Source organism: Paramisgurnus dabryanus, chromosome 9, assembly GCF_030506205.2.
Source record: "Paramisgurnus dabryanus chromosome 9, PD_genome_1.1, whole genome shotgun sequence".
In the NCBI taxonomy this organism is placed as follows: Eukaryota; Metazoa; Chordata; class Actinopteri; order Cypriniformes; family Cobitidae; genus Paramisgurnus; species Paramisgurnus dabryanus.
Window position 1 is genome coordinate 20,476,847 of NC_133345.1, and position 20,985 is coordinate 20,497,831.

At 41.1% G+C, this 20,985-nt stretch overlaps 1 protein-coding gene across 1 annotated transcript in view; it reads right to left on the reverse strand.

Moving 5' to 3' along the window:
- The window catches only part of luzp2 (leucine zipper protein 2), a 137,886-nt gene that overhangs the window by 30,133 nt on the left and 86,768 nt on the right, over positions 1 to 20,985 (reverse strand). The window contains exons 3-4 of the mRNA XM_065283062.2: positions 13,713 to 13,783; positions 2,866 to 2,947 (exon numbers count right to left, since the gene is read on the reverse strand). Of these exons, the coding sequence (XP_065139134.1) occupies positions 2,866 to 2,947; positions 13,713 to 13,783 (153 nt within the window). The remainder of the gene's footprint in view (positions 1 to 2,865; positions 2,948 to 13,712; positions 13,784 to 20,985) is intronic.

Here is a 20,985-nt window from a genome sequence, read left to right on the forward strand (position 1 = left end):
CTAAAAAAAGAACTATCACTTTGCCTGATCATTGTAGTTAGAATTTTGTTCACTATTCTGAAGTTATAAAAACTTTTTACAACACAAGCAATGCATTTCTATGCAGACTGTATACAATTAGGGCTTGACATTAACACCACCCACTCACACTACCCACTTTGTTTATCTTTTCAGTTAATCTTATACACCCCTGCGCTACTTTTATTATATTCATTAAAAGCTACCCTATGTTATGTCTTATTAATATATATATGAATATGTGATATATGAAGTGTGGGTGGTCAATCTGCATTTAAAAGGGTTTTAAATCTTTCTAAATCTATTTTAAGTAATTTTAGCATGTTGTCAAAGTCAACAAAATTGTGGCCAGTAATTAAGCTGAGTGGCTAGTAAATTTGGAAAACCACTAGCCACTGTGGCCAGTGACCAAAAAGAAAAAAGTTAATGTATAGACCCCTTCAAGGTTTGTAAACATTGAATGACTATCGGGTGCGCGCGCAGCATGGGGTCAAACTGTTCATACAAGCGAGGCTTTAAAATTTAATCTAACAGGGCTGAAAAATGATGACTTACCTCAAATGAAGTGAGCACTACAATCACAAGCCTCTTTGATATTTGTATTGTTCCAGTCTGCACGTTAATAGCTTGCAGCCGCAGATGTTGTATTTTTTTGTTTTTGAGATTCTGCATGAATCGCGAAAACTTAACGGAAGACCTGGCGCGATTTTCAGAGCCCACGACGTAAGTAGGCATTTATTCGATACCGAATAACACGCAACTCAATCTGCTGTAATTACTTTTCTGACCCTGACATGCGCAGTGGGAACCGCCTGTGACGTGAACCGTGAAGGGGTCTATACAATATAGTAAACAATACAGTAAACAAAAGTGTATCACTCTTTTCCCAGCAAGAACTGGGGCATGAGATTGCATTGTTTGACCGTTTATCAGTTTTACTGACATTGTCAATATCATGTTTAGTTACCTGCAGTCTTTTGATGTCATCAGTTTGTTGGTTTACTTTGCCCTTTCCCCACCATTGACGAGTTATCTCGTCAATTAAAAAAATAAAATGTGCATTAAAAACGTGTTCCTGAAGAATTTTTATGTTAATCTGCAATACCGCGATTATCCACTAGATGGCTTACCCAATTTATGAAAAAACTGAAGCCAAAACGTTATTTTCTAATTTTAAACTCTGAGCATGTTTTGATAATCGTTCTGAATCTGATCTCTAACAAAATTACTTCATAAAGATGCAATTATTTCAGCTTTTTGCAAAAAAAAAATGTTTTTTTAAAGGAAAAAAAACAATATTTAAGAGTTTATAAGCAGAGAAAAAAGTATATAGGATAGACAGGATAAAATGTTTCTTCCCTTTTGCTTGTTTGTTTATTGTTTGTTTGAAAGCAGGGTGTCTGTTCTTTGATTTGATATGTTTGTATATCAGTACTTTACTGTACTGTACTGTATACCTAACTAAACCTCATAAATGAAATAACAATTGGCATAGAATGATAGAAAAATGTATTTACTCCAAATTAACCAATATGGCAAAAAATAAATATATTTTACTTACATTTTTTAACATATTTCAAAATATACAAAATATACCCCAAAAATATATTTACTGAAATATACTGTATTTTGTTTACAAACTTGTTTTTTCACCTATATATTGTTAGGCCATATTTTGTAAATTATGAAATATATTTTAAAAATAAATAAATTTTTAAGCATAAAAATATATCTAGCCTACTATATCTACTTTGTTTATATTATGAACCTGTAAACATAACCTGTTTTAAAAAGATTAAAATTAAATATATTTTCAGCTTCAAAAATGTACTTTATAAATATATATAAATTTCTCCCAAGGGTTTTTGTCCTTCTAGGAGTTTTTCCCACCGGGTTTTCTTCCTAGGGGGGTTTTTCGTCCCAGGGAGAGTCAGTCAACTTTGGCTTAACTTAGCACTTTACTGTATACGTTACATTATTAATACGCTCGCTTGTACGGTTTAACCTTAAACCGCTATATTCTACTTCTTATATTATCTATTGATTTTCTGTGTTCTCCTCTACATCTACTCATGTAAAGCTGCTTTGCAACAATTAGCAATTGTGAAAAGCGCTATATAAATAAAATTTAATTGAATTTAATTGAATAATGCAAAGAATACTTTTTTGCCATATGGGTTGTAAAATTAGAAATTGTATTTGCTTGCCCTTGAAATACATTTGGAAATGATCCAAATTCAAAAATATATTCAATTGAGCATAACTTTCTACAAAATATATTTAGCATATATCTAAAATATATTTCTGTCCTGAGAAATGAATTTTTTGGCTGTATGGGAATGAATGATGCTTTAAGAATGACGGCACCAGTAACCATGGCGCCTTTTAATGTTCAACAAACAAAATTCCGTAGAAATTACAATGTTATTGCAGCTGGGTTGCCGGTAATTTACCGTAGATTTAAATTTATGTTATTTACTGGCAAGAGTTTGTTCAAAGTTTAATACATTTTAAATATTAACAAGTCTTTATCTTTACAGAATAAAACTATACAATAACAGCCTCATGCAAAGCATTCTGGGAACCAAAAATCATCATCAACCTTTTTCTGTTTTTTGCTTAAGATTTTGTTTCCCAGAATGTTTTGCTTGATGCTGTTTTTTTAGTTTTACTCTGTAAAGACAAAGACTTGTAAATGTTTAATGTTCATTTAACTTTGAACAAAATGTTGCCAGTAAAAAACATAAATTTAAATCTACGGTAAATTACCGGCAACCCAGCTGCAATTTCTACGGAATTTTTTTACAGTGTATGTAAGTTTAACACATCATGGCAAAGATGTCTCACGGTGGCCTGCTGCTTCTCTGCGCGTTCAGCTGCATCATCCAGTTGCTTCTGCAGAGCCGACTGGAGTGACTTCATCTCATCCCTGTGAATGAGAGACAGGCAAGCAGACAAAAGAGCGTAAGAGGGACAAAGATAAACAGAAAACTGACAGAGAGCACCTGATTTACAGTAATAGCCAATCTACAAACACGATTACTGCATGCAGAAATCTAGTTTTTAGCTTTTAAGCCAGTTTTATTGATAGAGTAAAGAAAAAGAGAGAAAGGGGGAGAATGAGGACAAGATCGGGACAGGAATGGGCAATGAGCCAAAGTCACATACACAATGTGTCAGAGCATGTGTTGTATTAGTGGCATAGTCTCAATCTCATCTGGCACGCCCACGGTCTGTTCATAAACCATCTGATGTATATTGTAAACAACATATAAAAAAATACTTCTATTATTCTTAAAATGTCAAAAATGTGATCCAATTTTAAACAACAAGATACCTAAAGATTGAGAAACCAGAACTGTGTAAAAATGATTAAACAATAACTAGTGCTTACAGAATCAATACACTGCAGGCTTTAAAGTTAATGTTAAATGTTATAAATGATTGATTGAATTTATAAACCAAAGAGTGGTCCGATCTTATAAGCTCTTATTGTGCTGATCAACATAAAAAAACTAATTATGTCGAAAGTTTGACAAAAAGTCATGGTTTCTAGGCCACTCCAAAACTTTAATTATGGTCTTTTTGAGCCATTCAGATGTGAACTAGATTCTGTGTTTAGTATCACCGTCTGCATCACCCAAATACACTTAAGCTTCAGCTCACGCACAAGTGGTGGAGATGATTCTCCTAAAGGGGCTTGTCTAGTGCATAGCAGGATTCATGCTTCTTTCGGTGCTAACAGGTCATCCAGGTCCCAAGGCAGCAAAGCATCCACTTACTATCGCACTGCCACCACAGCGATTCACTATAGATAAGACTCACAATGCAATGATTTATTCAGTTAAGATATGCTACTATACTATTAGGTTTCACTTAACAGCACTGATTTACAGTTTCCAAAATATAAAAATTGGCTTTTTCTCCCTCATAAATTAATGTTTTAAAACTATGCTTTGTTTTCTCAGGATTTCCTTGCCTACTGTATCACGAAATTACATTTTGCAGTATGAAGTCATTCAAAGAGAAATATGCAATTAAATAGAGAATCAAAAAGTGAGGCGCATAGTGTTAAATCACACAGACTTGCAAAATCTGGACTAATTAAAAATAATTTGGAGATCTACGACTACACACGGGTCAAGGGGGGTGTTAACACTTGGGCTCTGACATAATGGCCCCTTTAGCCCCATATCCTACTGCTTCTCCTTTAGATGGTTATTATTATCTTTCTCACTTAAACTGCTCAAACTTTCATTCCTATGGTGATGTGCATGCATGAAGGGTCTGTTGCTAATTGCATTTTGTGTAATTTTGGGATGGAAAGGATGTATGGTTGCCTAGCAACTAGTGGTTAAATCTGCAAAACTCAAAACATCAGCCTTGCTAGCTTGTTTGAGTTAGATACTTAAAATTTCACATGAGTATCCTTCACCTCATGTGGAACAAATTTGCCTCAAGGACCAATATGTCTGGCATTAAAATATTTTTTTAGTGTTTGACATTTTTGGTGAAATCTTTTAAAGCCTTTTTTATGAACCGTTGGTTGAGTGGTTCTGAGATAACATTTCATTTTGTTTTTGGATGTGGCTTTCACAGGTTTAAAATTTCTAACAGATTTGTTAAGCTTTCGTAGATCTAGACATCAAAAAGGGAAAACTCTGTATACTTTAAGAAAATAATTAGTTTGAATGATGGTTGTATTGTCCAGTCTAAGTTCTCCACAACCTTGAATTGTGTTAAGGAAGGTTAAAGAAGGCATCTTAAAGGAATAGTCTACCCTTTTGCCATATTAAACTATGTTATTACCTCAACTTAGACGGATTAATACATATCTATCTTTTTTCAATGCGTGCACTGTACAGCGCGTCGTGAATGTTTTAGCATTTAGCCTAGACCCATTCATTCCTATGGTACCAAATTGGGAAGCCACCGAACACTTCCGTGTTTTCCCTATTTAAAGACTGTTACATGAGGAGTTATACCAGTAAGTATGGTGCCACAAAATAAAACTTTTTTGGTACCATAGGAATGAATGGGGCTAGGCTAAATGTTAACACATCCACAACGCGCTGTACAGTGCACGCATTGAAAAAAGATAGGTATTTATTAATTCGTCTAGGTTGAGGTAATAACATAGTTTAATATGGCAAAAGGGTAGACTATTCCTTTAAAGAGTAAAATGTTTATAGATTTTGATTTATTTATAAAATGATGTTAAAACTGGAAGCAATAAACAGGGAATATTAACCAAATAAATACAAATAACTCAATCCATGAGACTTGAAATCAATACCTAAAAGCAATACCTAAAACTTGATTTTTGTTTTTTATTTAAAATACATATTCTGTACTATTTAACCTTCCAAGGCCACATTATGGTGATATAATTGTGCTGTATTTCACTGTAGTGCAGACACAAACAGCCCCTTTCTGATTAAAAAAATGACTAATGTAACCTTCGTGCAAATGAGACAAAGGCCACACCAAGCACCTTGTTTGGAACAGGGCCTAATGTCTATTTTATTCATTTATTTATTTTACAATAGCTTCCTTTCACACATGCTGCTTTCTGTTAATTGCTGCCTGTAGCCACATTTTATAGTTTCATTTTTACTAAGACGCTGCAGTCTTGCTTCTTATTGCTTATCAAGCAGATGGCTCACTTTTATCCACAACCGCATTGTCCAAGTAATAATCCGACACGACTTTGCTGAGTCTCCAAAAAGCACCGCCGTGTGCTTTTTACAAGGCGAAGTGAAGAACAGACCAATGTCATTCTCTTGACTCCCCAATCGCGATGTCCGTGGGATAGTTGCTCATTTTTTTCTCTGGGTGCTTGCATTGTCATTTTAATCAAGAGAGTGAAGGTCAGAAACTTTACCACATCTGCCCTGAATTTCAATATCGGTCTACTGTTGATTGGGGTTAAAAATAGAAGCCATTACGCACCTGACACTGGGGGAAATTGAATTCTGTCACTAACTCTCCACAGCCAACATGGCTGAACGTTGATGGATCCAATCTGTTGCCATAATGCCATCAAGAGTATTCTGGAGTGCTCTGGAGTTCCTTAGCACTGAGAACCCCTGACAATTCATTCAATCTGATTCAAACCGAGACAGCTCTGTTGTAAAAGCTGCGTTAAAGTACCCTGTTGCTCTTGAAAGAGAAATAAAGAGTCTCGACGAGAGCCTAAGATGTATACAACAAATGGTGGAGCATCTGTCTACAGCTGAATTCATGTAAACAGTTGCTAACAGTCTCTAATTACTGGTGTTAGTGTGTGAGATTGAGTATTTCATTAAAGAACACAAAGCTTCCTGTCTTACTCAGTTCATTTCCCCCAGAGCTGACTGAAGTGCAGCATAGGCTTAGATATCAGACCTCAAATTACTTGCTGTTGAAGGGACACTCCACTTTTTTTGAAAATATGCTCATTTTCCAGCTCCCCTAGAGGTAAACATCTGATTTTTTTACAGTCTTGGAATCCATTTAGCTGATCTCCGGGTCTGGGGCTACCACTTTTAGCATAGCTTAGCACAATCCATTGAATCTGATTAGACCATTAGCATCGCGCAAAAAAAATAACTAAAGAGTTTGGATATTTTTCCTATTTAAAACTTGATTCTTCTGTAGTTACATTGTGTACTAAAACCGACAGAAAATTAAAAGTTGCGATTTTCTAGGCAGACATGGCCTCATAATCAATGACTTTGCTGCTGTAACATGGCTGCAGCAGGCGTAGTGATATTACACAGCAGCCGAAAATAGTCCCCTTAGTAACTTTCAATGGCAGGGGACTATTTTCGGGCAGTGCGTAATATCACAAGCCTGCTGCAGCCATGTTACGGCAGCAAAGTCCGTGAAAATCGCAACTTTTAATTTTTCGTCGGTCTTAGTACAAGTTTTAAATAGAAAAATATTGAAACTCTTTGGTTCCCTTTCAGTCGGTCACTACGACGTCACGTCGTGACCGACGAATTGGGAACTCGCTTAGAGAGACCAATCTGCTTCGTATACTACTAAAACGCCAATGAACTTGGCATTGAGATATTTGCATAATGCTGGCGCCGCCCCGCCAGGTGCCTTTATAAGCAGCAGGTGCAAATAGGAAAATTAGCTTTTTCGCTTCGAAAGCCGGCTTTATCTGCTACTGAGAAGCTACTTTACTCTGTTGGGATTTGATTGCTGAAGTTGGTTGAACTAGCAGTATCACAGCGGACGCTTCGCTTATTCCACGGCTCTACATCTGTTTATTGTTTTGAGTTTAGTGTGTGCGTTGCCTTCCTGTGCGCTCATCAACTAAGCATCTGAGTGAATTTCCCTAAAAGAGTGATACGAGAGAGCTTTGTGCCTTGTTAAAGGCAGCCACTCTCTCGTATATGCGGGGATCAGCGTCCTTTTCAGGATAGCTTTTCGCCCGTGCGATCTTGGATGCGAGAAGTATAAGGGTTCCAGTGACGGTCACGAGCGCTGTCTTCGTGCTCAGGCATCGAGCACTCCGGGGCTGCGTTCGTGGAGAGTTTCTGTTCTCTCTGTGAGAGCATAACCCTCTTGGATTGCGGAGACGACTGTCGTTTCTACGGGAACGCTGTCCGCGCCTTTGCAGTGCTGACGCCGCCATGGTGCGGCTGTCAAGCGCTCGCAGGGCGCCCTTCGCGTCACTACGCTGAGTAGGACGGAGGATGCGTCCTCCACCTACCGGCCTTCTCATCCTCAGCCGGTTGAGGCTCCGGTGGAGACTGCAGAGTCGTGTTCTACGATGTCTGCCGAATCCATTGGACCTCCTTCTGGTCCCGGCACTTCTGCAGCATCAGAGGGGTGTCCATTTTTCCTCCGAGGCAGAGTCGTTCCGGAGATGGCGGCCGTGCCCGCGAGCGGCGGAGACGGTAGAGTTGGAAAGGTTAACCCCTCTCCGCCCGAACCGTCCCGCCCACATGATTGGTACTTCGGAGCTGCTCGGGCCTCTCGGTCCTCTCCTCCTGTGCCTTTCTTTCCCGACGGCACGAAGAGCTGACGTGATTTGCGGCCGTCCGGCCGTTCAGCTTTCACCCCTCACCTCCCTCACCAACGGAGCCGCTGAGGGCGGGGACCCCTTCAGTGGAGCGGGATGCGTTCCTGGAGGGACCACCCAACCCTTCCCTCCCGTGTTTGTAGACAGTCGTCCGGTTACGGACGCTGCCCATCAGGCATGCCGGAGAGGCGGCTTCAGCCCTGCACGTAATAACGTTGCTGCAGGCTCACAAAGGATTTACCAGGGAGGCCGCGACCTTCAGTCGTGCGATGTCCACCTCAGTGGTTCAAGATCGCCACCTTTGGCTGTGTCTGGCTGACATGACGGACGCAGACGAGAACAACTTGAATGCTCCTGTCTCACAGACCGGCCTCTTCGGCGAGCCAGGGGAGTCGTACAGCTCCGCTGCACAGACTGAGGCGATCTCCTAGGTCATGCCCCGGCGGAACAGAGCTGCCCTTGGTCCACCACGCCGGCTCATCAGTCTGCCTCTCGCCGTCGGCGTCCTGCGGCGACCACCTCCGTTCCCCTCCTCGGACCCCATCTCGGCAGCGCAGGGGAACCGGTCGTCAGCAGCTCGCCCCGCCCGCTTAGCCGCTTCCCGTGAAATTCGGGAGTTTAAGTGGCCAGTGAAGGGCGACCCGGATTGGCAGAGGATCACTCTTCAGGAGATGGAGCTCCTTCCCCCGATAGAGGGTCGGGTGGAAAATCCTTGGTTTATGTTCCACCGGCTGTTTAGCCGGTACCCACTAACCACACATAGAGTGCATTCCTCTTCCCTCTCCAGGTCTCCAGAGGATCGAGAGAGCCGTGAGCGGGCACACACCAGCTCACCCTACCTCTCCTCTATCGCCAGCGGGTGACCTGAGGAGTCCGAGCTCTCCGCTGAGGAGACCGGACCACCAGCACCCTCATCGGAGTCTGCGCTCTCCGCAGAGGAGTCCAGACGACCGTCACCCTCAGCGGGCTCAGGTCAGTGTCACACACACATACTGTAGATGTTTATGCTGTCACAGCAGACGCACCGGCAGTCCCACCTGTCTCGCTTCGCTGCCCCACCGCGGGTACTTCGGTAGTGTCGTTATTTCTCCTCGTACGGTGCCTGGGTGCTTGGCTTCAGTTCCCAGCCCGTTTCGTTGGGTTTTACGCACGATCCGCCTCGGTTACGAATCCGGCACACCCCAAAATTTCGGGCTTTCGTTTCACTGTAGTGAAAGCGTCCGATGCACATGTACTGCGTGCAAAAGTCGATATCCTGTTGGCGAAGGATGTTCGAGCCGGTCCCTCTTACCGAGATGATGATGATAGGGTTTTTCCAGCCTTTATCTCATAGTACCCAAAATACGCGGCGGGTTACGATCGATTTGATTTACGCACCGGCTCTACGAAGGTGTTCTTTTTGGATGATAACGCCGAGGCTCGTATTTCAATATTCAGATCGGTTTGCAGCCTTAGACCTGTAGACGTGTACTTTATGTGTCCATCTCCCCTCGCTTTAGACCGTTTTTCGCTCTGCGTCGTGGGGTGGGCATATTAATACGAAGTACACCATTCGAGCTGTCTCTCTCTCTCCGTGTCTCCATGTGCTAGTCACGGCATTAAAATGTCAGAGAGAGAGCGTTGTTCGCATTCTGCTTTTTTCTACGTCGACTTATAATAGCCCGTTCTTGGCAGACGTGCGCGAACACAGAGAGTTAATGCTTTGGCATCTCGCTCGTTTAAGTCTTCAGGTCGACTGGGAAAGAGCAACTTTGCCCCGTGCAGAGGATCCTTTTTCTCAGTATGGAAATAAGACTCGGTCGACTAATTGACGTGTTTAACAAGAGCGCGCAACCAGTCAGTTCTGACTTGCCTCGGTTTAATTCGAGGGAAGTACGCGGTCCCTCTGAAACAATTTCAGAAGCTCCTGGACATATGACAGCATGCTGCGGTTGTGACGCCGCCCGAGCTGCTTCATATGAGACCGCTTCAGCATTGGCTTACGATCGAGTCTCGAGGAGAGCGTGGCACTCCGACATACACCGTGTAAACATTGCACCTGCGTGTCATTTAAATTTTTCCCTGTGGTAGACCCGGCATTTCCGATAGAAGATATGCCCCTGAGGGGTCTCCTGGCATTCTGTATATTGCAATGCCCTCAGCACGGGATGATCAGCCACGTATGACGGGCTTGCAGTCTCAGGGGTGTGCATAGCACCCCAACTGCCGCGAGCGGTGCGCTGTATATCTGGGACTTGTACGCTCCGCTATGGAGATGCGAGGGAAGGATGTATTAGCCGACACCAATAACATTGCGACTGTTGCGTTATTTACCGTTAAGGCGGTTTTGCGCTCTCGTCACCTGTCGCATCTCGCTCGTCATCTCCTCCTTTGGAGTCAGAAGCATCTGAGGTCCCTTCGTGCCATTTACATCCCGGGTTCGCTCAATACAGCGGCAGACGCGCTTCCCGAGCTGCGCCCCCGGCGAATGGCGACTCCACCTCCAGACGGTCCAGCTAATTTGGAAGAAGTTTGGTTGTGCGTAGATAGATCTGTTTGCGTCGCCGGACGATACCCACTGTCGCCTATTTTATTCACTAACCGAGGGCAGCCTCGGCGTGGATGCGTTGGCACACAGCTGGCCGCGGGGGGTGCGTAAATACGCATTCCTTCCAGTGAGCTTTATTGCGCAGACTCTGTGCAAAGTCAGGCAGGACGAGGAGAGCCTTTTATTAGTCGCCCCGTACTGGACTCCAGGAATTGGGTTTCAGAGTTAATGCTCCTCGCGACAGCCCCTCCCTGACGATTTCCCCTGAGGAAAGACCTTCTTTCTCAAGGAAGGGGCACATTATGGCACCCGCGCCCCGACCTGTGGGATTTCCATGTATGGTCGTTGAGCGCGCGCAAGGTTTAGGTGATTTATCGCAAGCGGTATCTAACACCATCGACGCGGTTCGAGCACCGTCCACAAGACGGGCTTACGCGCTTAAAGAAACCTTTCTCGTCACCCGGTGCTCTTCGCAACGCGAGGACCCCAGAGAATGCCCATTAACATTGTGCTTTTATATCTTTAACATAGGTTAGATGGTAGGCTGTCCCTCCGCCATTAAAGTTGATATCGCCGCTATTTCTGCTCATCACTCTCTTATCAACGGCAGATCAGTTGGCCAGCATGATTTAATTATTACATTTAAGAGGCGCTCGCAGGCTAAACCCCTCGCGCCCTCCCTCTTTCCTCCTGAGACCTGTCCATGGTGCTGAAGCCTTCAGGTCTCCCTTTTGAGGCTTTGCAGTCTACGAGTCTGAGGTTTTTATCAATGAAAACTCTGACCCTGATAGCATTGGCCTCCATGAAGAAGAGTAGGGGATTTACATGCATTCTCTGTTGACGATTCGTGCTTTAGTTTGGTCCTGCTGTCTCACTGAGACCCAGACCAGGCTACGTGCCCAAAGTTCCCACCACTCCCTTCAGAGATAAGGTGGTGAGCTTGCAAGCGCTGCCCCCGGAGGACGCAGACCCAACCATGGCTTTGTTGTGCCCCGTACGCGCACTGCGACTCTACGTGGTTCGCACGCAAAGCCTCAGGACCTCAGACCAGCTCTTTGTTTGTTATGGTGGCCAGCAGAAAGGGAAAGCTGTCACTAAGCAGAGGATGTCTCATTGGATAGTTGATACTATCACCCTGGCTTATAATCTTCAGGGTATTCCTTGCCCCTTTAATTTGAGAGCGCACTCCACACGGAGCGTTGCCTCATCTTGGGCTTTAGCTCGTGGTTCCTCGCTAACAGACATCTGTAGAGCTGCTGGTTGGGCGACACCTAATACCTTCATTAGATTTTACAGTGTTCGTATTGAGCCTGTATCCTCTCGTGTTCTTTCCTCACCAGGGGGAGCACGGAGAACAGTCTCACAGGTCGGCTTGCAGCCTCCATCTGATGCTTCATAACTGTGTCAGTATGGAAGGCCTTCAGAACAAAAATGCGTAATGGTTTGAATTGTTCTTCCTCCGCTGCCTTGGCAGCCTTTGTTGCGGAGCATTGGCTGTCAGCCTTCACTAGCTGCATCCTCGCGAACCTACGTGTTGGCTCGGGCTCCACATTGTGTCCCACCGGGTTCCTTTGTGAGTATTTTTCCGTGGGGTTAATCCTACTAGCCCACGTTTCCCTTAGCAGAGCACTGCTTTGCTTACACAGCCACGGCTGTCATTTTTACCTCAACTACGGTTGACTTTCGCCCACCATTAACCCTTAAGACGGGTGGTGGCTTCCGCAGCGTTCCTATCCCGCTCAGGTAGGGCGCTTCCCAGTCGCTGGCACTTCTGTGGGGTTAAAGGAACATCTAGTGCCCGGCCTTCTGCCTTAAAACCTAATTCTCCTTATCCTTAAGTGGAACCGGAGGGCTTTACGCAGACACTGGAAGAGGTCAGCCCCTAGTGGCGTTTTGGTAGGGATTCCCAATTCGTCGGTCACGACGTGACGTCGTAGTGACCGACTGAAAGGGAACGTCTCGGTTACGGATGTAACCCTCGTTCCCTGAAGGAGGGAACGGAGACGTCACGTCCCGTCGCCACAGGTGCTGCCACCTGCTGTTTATCGGCCGGTCTCATTTTCCCGGCTTTCTCAGCGAAAAGAAGCTAATTTTCCTATTTGCACCTGCTGCTTATAAAGGCACCTGGCGGGGCGGCGCCAGCATTATGCAAATATCTCAATGCCAAGTTCATTGGCGTTTTAGTAGTATACGAAGCAGATTGGTCTCTCTAAGCGAGTTCCCAATTCGTCGGTCACGACGTGACGTCTCCGTTCCCTCCTTCAGGGAACGAGGGTTACATCCGTAACCGAGACGTTATCTTTGGTAGCCTGATGCTAATGGTCTAATCAGATTCAATGTATTGAAACCATGCTAAAAGTATTAGCGCCAGACCCGGAGATTAGCTGAATGGATTCCAAAACGGTAAAAATCAAATGTTTAACTCTAGGGGAGCTGGAAAAGTAGCATTTTTTTTTAAAAAAGTGGAGTGTCCCTTTAAGTAAAGATATGTTTTATAATTGGATTTATATATTTAGTGATAATACAAACATTTTTCATTCCTGCACCTCAATTGGTAGAACACAAGCTGTAGGTTTTATACATACTGATGAAAAGTGTACATGCACCGCACTCATATTAAATAAAGTGTTTGCCAAATGCATTAATGCATTTTTTAGATGCATTGGAAAAGATGGGAATAGGAAAGGATCATGAGCCGGGACTCGATCAGGGAAGCGTACTGTATATTAAAGTGATGTGATTATCAAGTATTTCAATATTCAAAATGTGACATCTGCATTTAAACCATCCCAGTGAGTTGTTAACACACATAGACACACACCGAGCAGTGGGCAGCTATCACTGCAGCGCCCTGGGAGCAATTGGGGGAAAGGTGCTTTGCTCAAGGGCACCAAAGTCGCAACCTTCCCGGCGTGAGACTTGAACCAGGTCACAAACCTGACTGTCTAGCCATTTGGTCACAACTGCACCCCCCCTCCACTATAGCCCACAAGGCTGTTGTTTCCCACACGATGATGTTCATTTTCTTAGTTACCACTTTAATACTGAATGCATCATACAATGATCAATGGCTCGATGACAACACTACTAACCCAATGGGAGGAGCTGGAGGGATCTGAGTATTGCACAATGTGAAGATTATTTGCTTACCTTTGCTTGTGACTGAGCTCCAAGATTCTCTGCACATCCTTCTTGGGAACAGCATCATCATTCTTCAGAGTCTATCGAGAAAGGGTGGCAAAGTACACGTTGTAATATAATTTCGTTGTGTGTTGAGTTGGTTTTGACATGACAGATATGGTCAGACATTACACGTGCAAAGACCACATTCTGTATTGCAGATTTATTTCAATAAGCCACGGAAACATATTGAAAAGTGCTGTTTTATGGGGCAGGTCAAAAGCATCTGTTTCCCTCCACTGAGAAAAATCAGCGAGAAGAAATTTCACTAATTCTTATTATAGCCTCATTTCCATTTTCTTCAATCAGCATACTTATAAACATCAATAATGGAATGTAAAACCATGAAGGGAAAGGAGATGGATATTTACATTTTCTCATGCAGATTTATGCAACAGCTATACTTCACATTTATTTCAAAGAATTGTAATATTTATGTGGATTATGACTTCTCATTATAATGGCTATAAAACATAATAAATCAGATATGTGATTTTTACTTATGCAATAGGCGGGTCATGGGCAGAGCTGTAATGTACTGTAGCTGTTAAGGAGTAGATAAGGGAGATTGAGATTAATAAGGGAGAGAAACAATGTGGTATTGATATAAAAGGCTTTGAAGCAATAAACATAATTCCTAGCTATAGCATGGCAAGTAACTACATTTATTTATAGCACATTTTTAAACAGTGTTTACAAGTTGCCTTACAGAAAAATGTACTTTCAGATACAGTACAAAATAGAGGTAAAATAAAGCAGGACTAATTGAATGAGCTGCTCAAGGGCTATCTGGAAGAGAGTTTGGAACTAAAATTGCACACATCACTTTCCTGTTATGCTTAAGGGACCACTGGTAAACTCCAAGTGGATGATATAGGAGTGTATTTAGTTGTTGTAAACCTAAGGTATGTAGGGTAAGCCCAATCAAGACATTTAAAATATTTAAGAGGCTCTTCAAATCAATTCACAGGTATCCAGTGGGGGCTTAAACAGATTCTTTAATTTAGCAGAAGTCAGCAGTCGTGCAGCCTTATTTTGAACCCTTATAAGTGTTGGAAAAAGGTCTTTGGTAAACCGGCCAAAATACTACTGCAGTAGTCAAGTCTGGATGTGACAAACATATCGATGAGTTTCTCACTGTCAGCAGGGGAAAGAATATCACATACTGTACTTAAGTGATGCTATATGCTGTTTAACATACATTTCTTATTAGTTTTTTTCTAATCTTTTAAAAGATGAATATATTTTTAATGTGATTATTGGCAGACAGAGAAACAGTGTTATAGATTGTCTCTGTACGTTGATGCTGATTTACCACATATTTCTCAACCATACACACATTGACAATGACTAACATTTTGTCAATCAGATGATTTTACAGTTTACATGCACCCTAAACATTGCAATCTGATTAAGATGTTCATTTACATGTACATATGTCTATATAATCCGAACCAAACATCTGCGCAAGCAGTCAGCCAGGGTTGCCAGATTCGCGTATAAAAACCATCCCAATGGACATTCAAACGTAGCCCAAAAGCATCCCAATTACTATTCACAGCCCAAATGCCAAAAACTAGCCAAAAGAACGAAATGTTTTCATTTTTAGTCCGCAGAAAAAAAAATTGTGGAAACAAGTAGCCCAGATATAAATTCCAAAAAAGCAGAGGACTTGGCAACCCCACGCTGCACACAACATCTCTTGTCGAGTTCATGTTATATCTCTGGATAAATGTAAAAAGCATTGCTGAGTTGGAGAAAGTTGTTAATAACTCTTTCCCCGCCTTATAAAGGTCAGAAGCATCCACTAAGGCCAAACAGTAAAAACTATGTTATGTTGTTTTGATCATCGCTCTAAATCTGATCTCTATCAAAAGTCCTTCACAAAAATGCAATTATCTCGGCTTTTTGCTCAAAATTTTGTATTTTTGAAGAAACCTACCCATATTTGAGAGGCGATAAAAAGAGAACAAATGAAGATAGGATGAAACGTATTTTTTTAAGCAGAGGTTCTGTTTTTTATTTTACATATTGTATGTTTATATATTTAAATAAGAAAATGTTCTGGAAGCCATTAAACTTTTGTCAAAATCATAAAAAAATGCTAGTGCTGACTGTCAACTTTTTTGAAAAACGCTGGTGGGGTATAGACAAAAAAAAACACTTTTCGAAAGGCACAACGCTATTTTATATAATGTTAAGAAAATAAACATGAATGCTGCAGAATGTGTGTTGCAATTGCCTTGCTATTGCATGTTTCTGTTACATAAATAAGAGGTTAATATAATTAACTTAAGCACAACTGTTCTACACATATGCACCATGTATTTTTGTATCTGATTCTGAAAATATATGTTTCACGCGTTTTCATGCATACTTTTCTCCTGCTTATCGGATCACAGAACGGACCACACCACCTCTTTCAATATGAGCGAAATTTGCAACGAACAACCTCAATTGTATTGACTAAGGTGTTTACATGAATGTTTTTCAATACAATTGAGCCATCAATCCCATTACAAACGGATGAATTGGTTGCATGTAAATATAGCTAGTGATGCTCTCGGTCCTAATTGAATTTCGGCAATTTGGTGCAAGTGACAAGCAAAGTTCTGCATACTGATGAAGTGAGATGTGTTACTGTATTGATTCATTATTTTAACTAATGCAATCATATAGAAGTGTTAAGAAGTAATGATGCTTTAGTAGTAATAACAAATAACATGTAATCACAATTTTGCATTCAGTTTGCCAAAGGCTTCTAATCAAATATACAAATATCAATTAATTCGTTTTGTATGGATTACATTATTACCAGCATTGAGTACTATCAGGTGATGGCAATTTCACAATACATTTTAAAAGAGCTGTACAAGCCTTAGGCTTAAATTTATTTAAACAAGTTTGCAATTTCTAGGTAAATGGAAACGTTGGGAAAACAAACAAACCCCAGATCACCAAAGGAGTGCTACTTACATTGTGGATGGAGAGGTCCTTTTTCTCATTTGATAAAAAAACTTAACATAACTTTCAAGAAAAGATAATATTTTGTAATTATTATTGTATCAGATACCAAAAAAAAAAAGATTTAAAAGTAACCAAAAAGTATATTTGTTTATTCAAGTGTAATTTTCTAAAAAAATAAATAAAGCAATTACACCTTTAGTTAGGGCTGCACACTTAATAAAAAAAATGTTATTGCATATGATCAAAATGTTTGAGCACCCAATACAGTGGTGAATTAAAAAATTTAAAATTGTTAAGTGGGCGTGTCCTTTAGCCAATAATTTTGGAATTTTTACTTACAAAATAACTCCCATAATTATATATGATCTACATATATTATTTAATAACACCAAAAACTTGATCGCTTCATTGGCCAAAAGCAATAAAAGCTTAAGCGCAAAAACGGTATAAGAGTACAAAAAAGATGAGGACATGGCAACATTGCAAGACCGCGCCATGGAGCAGCCTTACAAGTGCATAAACAACGCCAAGATGGAGGTTTATTGCAAAACACAATGCTGTTAAATGATTTTGGTCAAAGCTGTGAGTGAAAAGCATGCGAGACGGCAGAACGTTGCTATGGTTATCTCTGTGTCAATCATCACATTTCCAGGAGTGAGTCTTGTTCCATACAGACATGAAATAAACATTTAGGGGATTCACTTCCGCATTTAAATGCGGTTGTCACTCCTGAAAGTTTGCAGTGTACGAGGCCAAAAAGTTATAAGACATTTCAAAACTTCTATGTAAAATCTATTAACCGTCAAAAATAACCGCAACTACAATACACAAAAAAATCGACAATTATGATTTTTGTCATAATCACGCTGCCCTTATTTTAGTTGCATCATTTTTCATGGTGCTGCTCAGATATTTTTACTCAACACAGATCATGGGGACAAAAACACCAGAAATAGCATCACTAAACCACTCAGTCATGACATGCATTAGCCATCACAATTGCGCTGTCTCAGCCCCACTTTGTTGACCCTTCTGTGTTTCCAGTGAATAACAGCAGCAAAGCTTTGTCAGTGAAAGACCATCTGTGCAGCTGTTGAGTTGTATTGAGATTGGCATTGCAGTATCTGTTTGGGCCAAGCTGGCAGAAATCTGCCCGTCACAAACACGAATGTCTCTGCCAAGACTACAGGCTCCATCAGGAGAAGTTTAATGGTGATGAGCAGCACTCTAGGGAGATCTCATTATAAAAATAAACAGCATGAACAGTAAGTCTGCTCTACCAAAAGGTTAATTGGTCACACATACATAATTGATCACATTAAAATGGTTGGTTGTACGGTTGATCGTGGTTTCATGATAAACCACCAGAGATCTTTAATATCAACTCGAGGGATCTTGCAGGTTGGCACAGGCCCAATCCAGCAGTGAAGCCCCTGAGATTCTGCTATGCTCGCATACTGAGTGGAGCCACCACATCAGGTCTTGACAGACCCATTAAACTTACTTGCCCATTACTATGGATTCTCATGCTGGAATCGCAGGAGAAAAGTGGTTTACAGATTCACAGAGTGACTCTTGGAATTTCAATGAATTTTGTCATTTAAAGACAAAGCTGAATCAAATATGCAATGATCCAATTTAGTGACCTATTTCTTAAAACAAAAAGCACGACATATTAACTTCCAGACCATTTCTGTCAGCTTTATTTATGCTGTTTTGTCCTCATCCATTAACGCTCCCAACACTTGAGCAGCACAATAAATCGTTCCATGAATTAGCTTTAATGCACTTCAAGCGTATGCTTTTTCCCAGGGATTGGTGCCTGGTTGACTGCCATTGGACAAGGCAATCAAGTATTTGATTGACTGACTCAGTTGCCAGAAGCCTAAAATGGATTTGCCTGGAATAATGCATTCTTTCTGTGGCTAATCAGTCTCCATATGTGCCAGCATTGCTTTACAGGTTTGCTTGCCAGCGGTTCTCATGCAGCTTTGTTTTTGTAGGTGCCTGTATTATTACCGGTTAAACTGTCATTTTAAAGATGACTATTACAGGCTTTGTGTGCTGATTTTATGCTGTGTTCATCATGTCAGAATTACTGTAATTACAGTTTACCAGTGAAAAAAGTTTGAGGCTTCTTTGAAACTTGAGATTTTTTTTAAACACTGTTAAAAATCTGAATTTTCAGATTTTAAATGCATGTCATGTAAGAAAAGAAACAAAACTTGTAATGACCTCAAGAGTAATGACCTTGTAGGTTATTTAAAATGCAACAACAATTTTGAACTTTCGTATTTTACAGTGAATCAATCAAGCCCATTTCATACACAGATTGCATAAAATACACAGAATATGTGTCTGGGATTTGTCCAGGGATCGTATGATTTTGGTTCATTAAAGGTGCAGTGTGTCAATTTTAGCGGCATCTAGTGGTGAGTTGGGAATTGCAAACAATGGCTCAGTCTATAATGCTCACCTCTCGATTTTAAAACACATAGAGAAGCTACGGTAGCCACCACCGGACAAACATGTCATCGTCGAAGACAACTTAGTAAAAAAAGTTTGTCCGTTAAGGGTTTTTGTAGAAACATGGCAGCACAAAATGGCGACTTCCATGTAAGGGGACCCTCAGTGTATGTATGTAAAAACGTCTCATTCTAAGGCAATAAACACATAACGGTTCATTATAAAAAGGTCTTTATACACCCCTGATAATATAGTTTTGTATATTATGTTGCAATTCTGTCAAGAAATCCTTCAAAAAATTACACACTGGACCTTTAACACTGCAAGTGATTTTTCTGGAATCTGTGCGTGCGTTTACTCACATTCTCTAAAGATCCCAAATAGACATGATGTGCAGTCTATCATGCACTTCAGTCCCTCCAGAAGAACGTGATTATGCGATCGCATGATTCAATGCATAATCAGCCAAAGTCTGCATATTCATGCTTGGGCCGCATTTTTAAATACGCTGCACTTTCGCCGCATAAATTGCAGATTTTTGCTCGCAAAATATGTAGGGCTCGCATGATTTCATAATCCCCACAATTTTCATAGCAAAAAGTCATACTGTATATATCCTAGCAGAAAGTTAAAAAACCGTTGCACAGCCATGTCCCCTGTTGTCATGGTAACGTTAGGAAGTGACGTAATCACGTGACGTGAACATCAATGAAAAGCTGCAAGCAGTGGCGTGTTTACCATTTTGGGGGCCCTAAGCAAAGTCCAAGGACCTGGGGCCCCCCATGCCCCAACATTAAGAAAAAAATTCTTGGTTTAAAAATACAAATAGTGCCCATTGTCTTATTCAAAAGAATAAAGAATCATTATCTGTCAAAAACATAAAGGTCTTGGTTTTACCGCAGTGGTTTCCAAACTTTTTCCAAAAGGCCTCCCTTTTGTACAGAAATATATTTTTGAGCCTATCTCAGATATATCCTTTGCTGGCAAATTCCTTATAGGATGTATTTAAAATGAAATGATGTAATTAATACAGTACTCCAACTTCAGTGTGTGATCTAAAAAAAAAAAAAAGAAATAAGCGGAATGCTTACCACGCAGACTTTTTATAACTCTGCAATCATTAAATAAAAAATCATTAAATAAGTTAACCGCTTGTGGACAGTAGGAGGCCCCCCAAGCCCGTGGGGCCCCAAGCAATTGCGTGGTTTGCGTGGTGGGTAAACACGCCACTGGCTGCAAGTTTTTGCAAGTTCACGCAGTTTTTGCAAGTTCCCGCAATTTTGGCAAGTTCCCGCAATTTCATTGCAAAAAATTGCGTGAATATCCCGCATATTCCATCTATTTTTTTAAGAAAAGGTGCCGCAAGTTTAAGGATATTGGCCGCAACAATCACAAAAAAACTCTGTTTTTCTGGAAGGACTGGCGCTTGGTGGACTACGACACACCTCTTATGCCATTATTCCTAGGTCCCCATTATGGGAGCGCTCCTAGAACCGATTCCAGGACACGTTTGCAATTACACACAATGGCAATTTTGGGATAAAATGAAAGAGGTTTATGCTACATGGTGTGAGAAACTTTACTTAAAAGACAAAAACCATCATGTTTGTAAGAGTTCTGGAGTTTGATAACTTTCCATTTTTTGTACAGTGGTGTTTCTCGAATTGATGTGAGCTGAACCATAAAAATGCATTTATACACAAAGTCATCAAAACGTAAGGTATTTTTGCTTTCTTTTTCAGTATTTTTTTTTTGTTTCATGTAAATTCAAAAATGGATTTTTTTTGTCAGAATTGAACTCATACTAAAT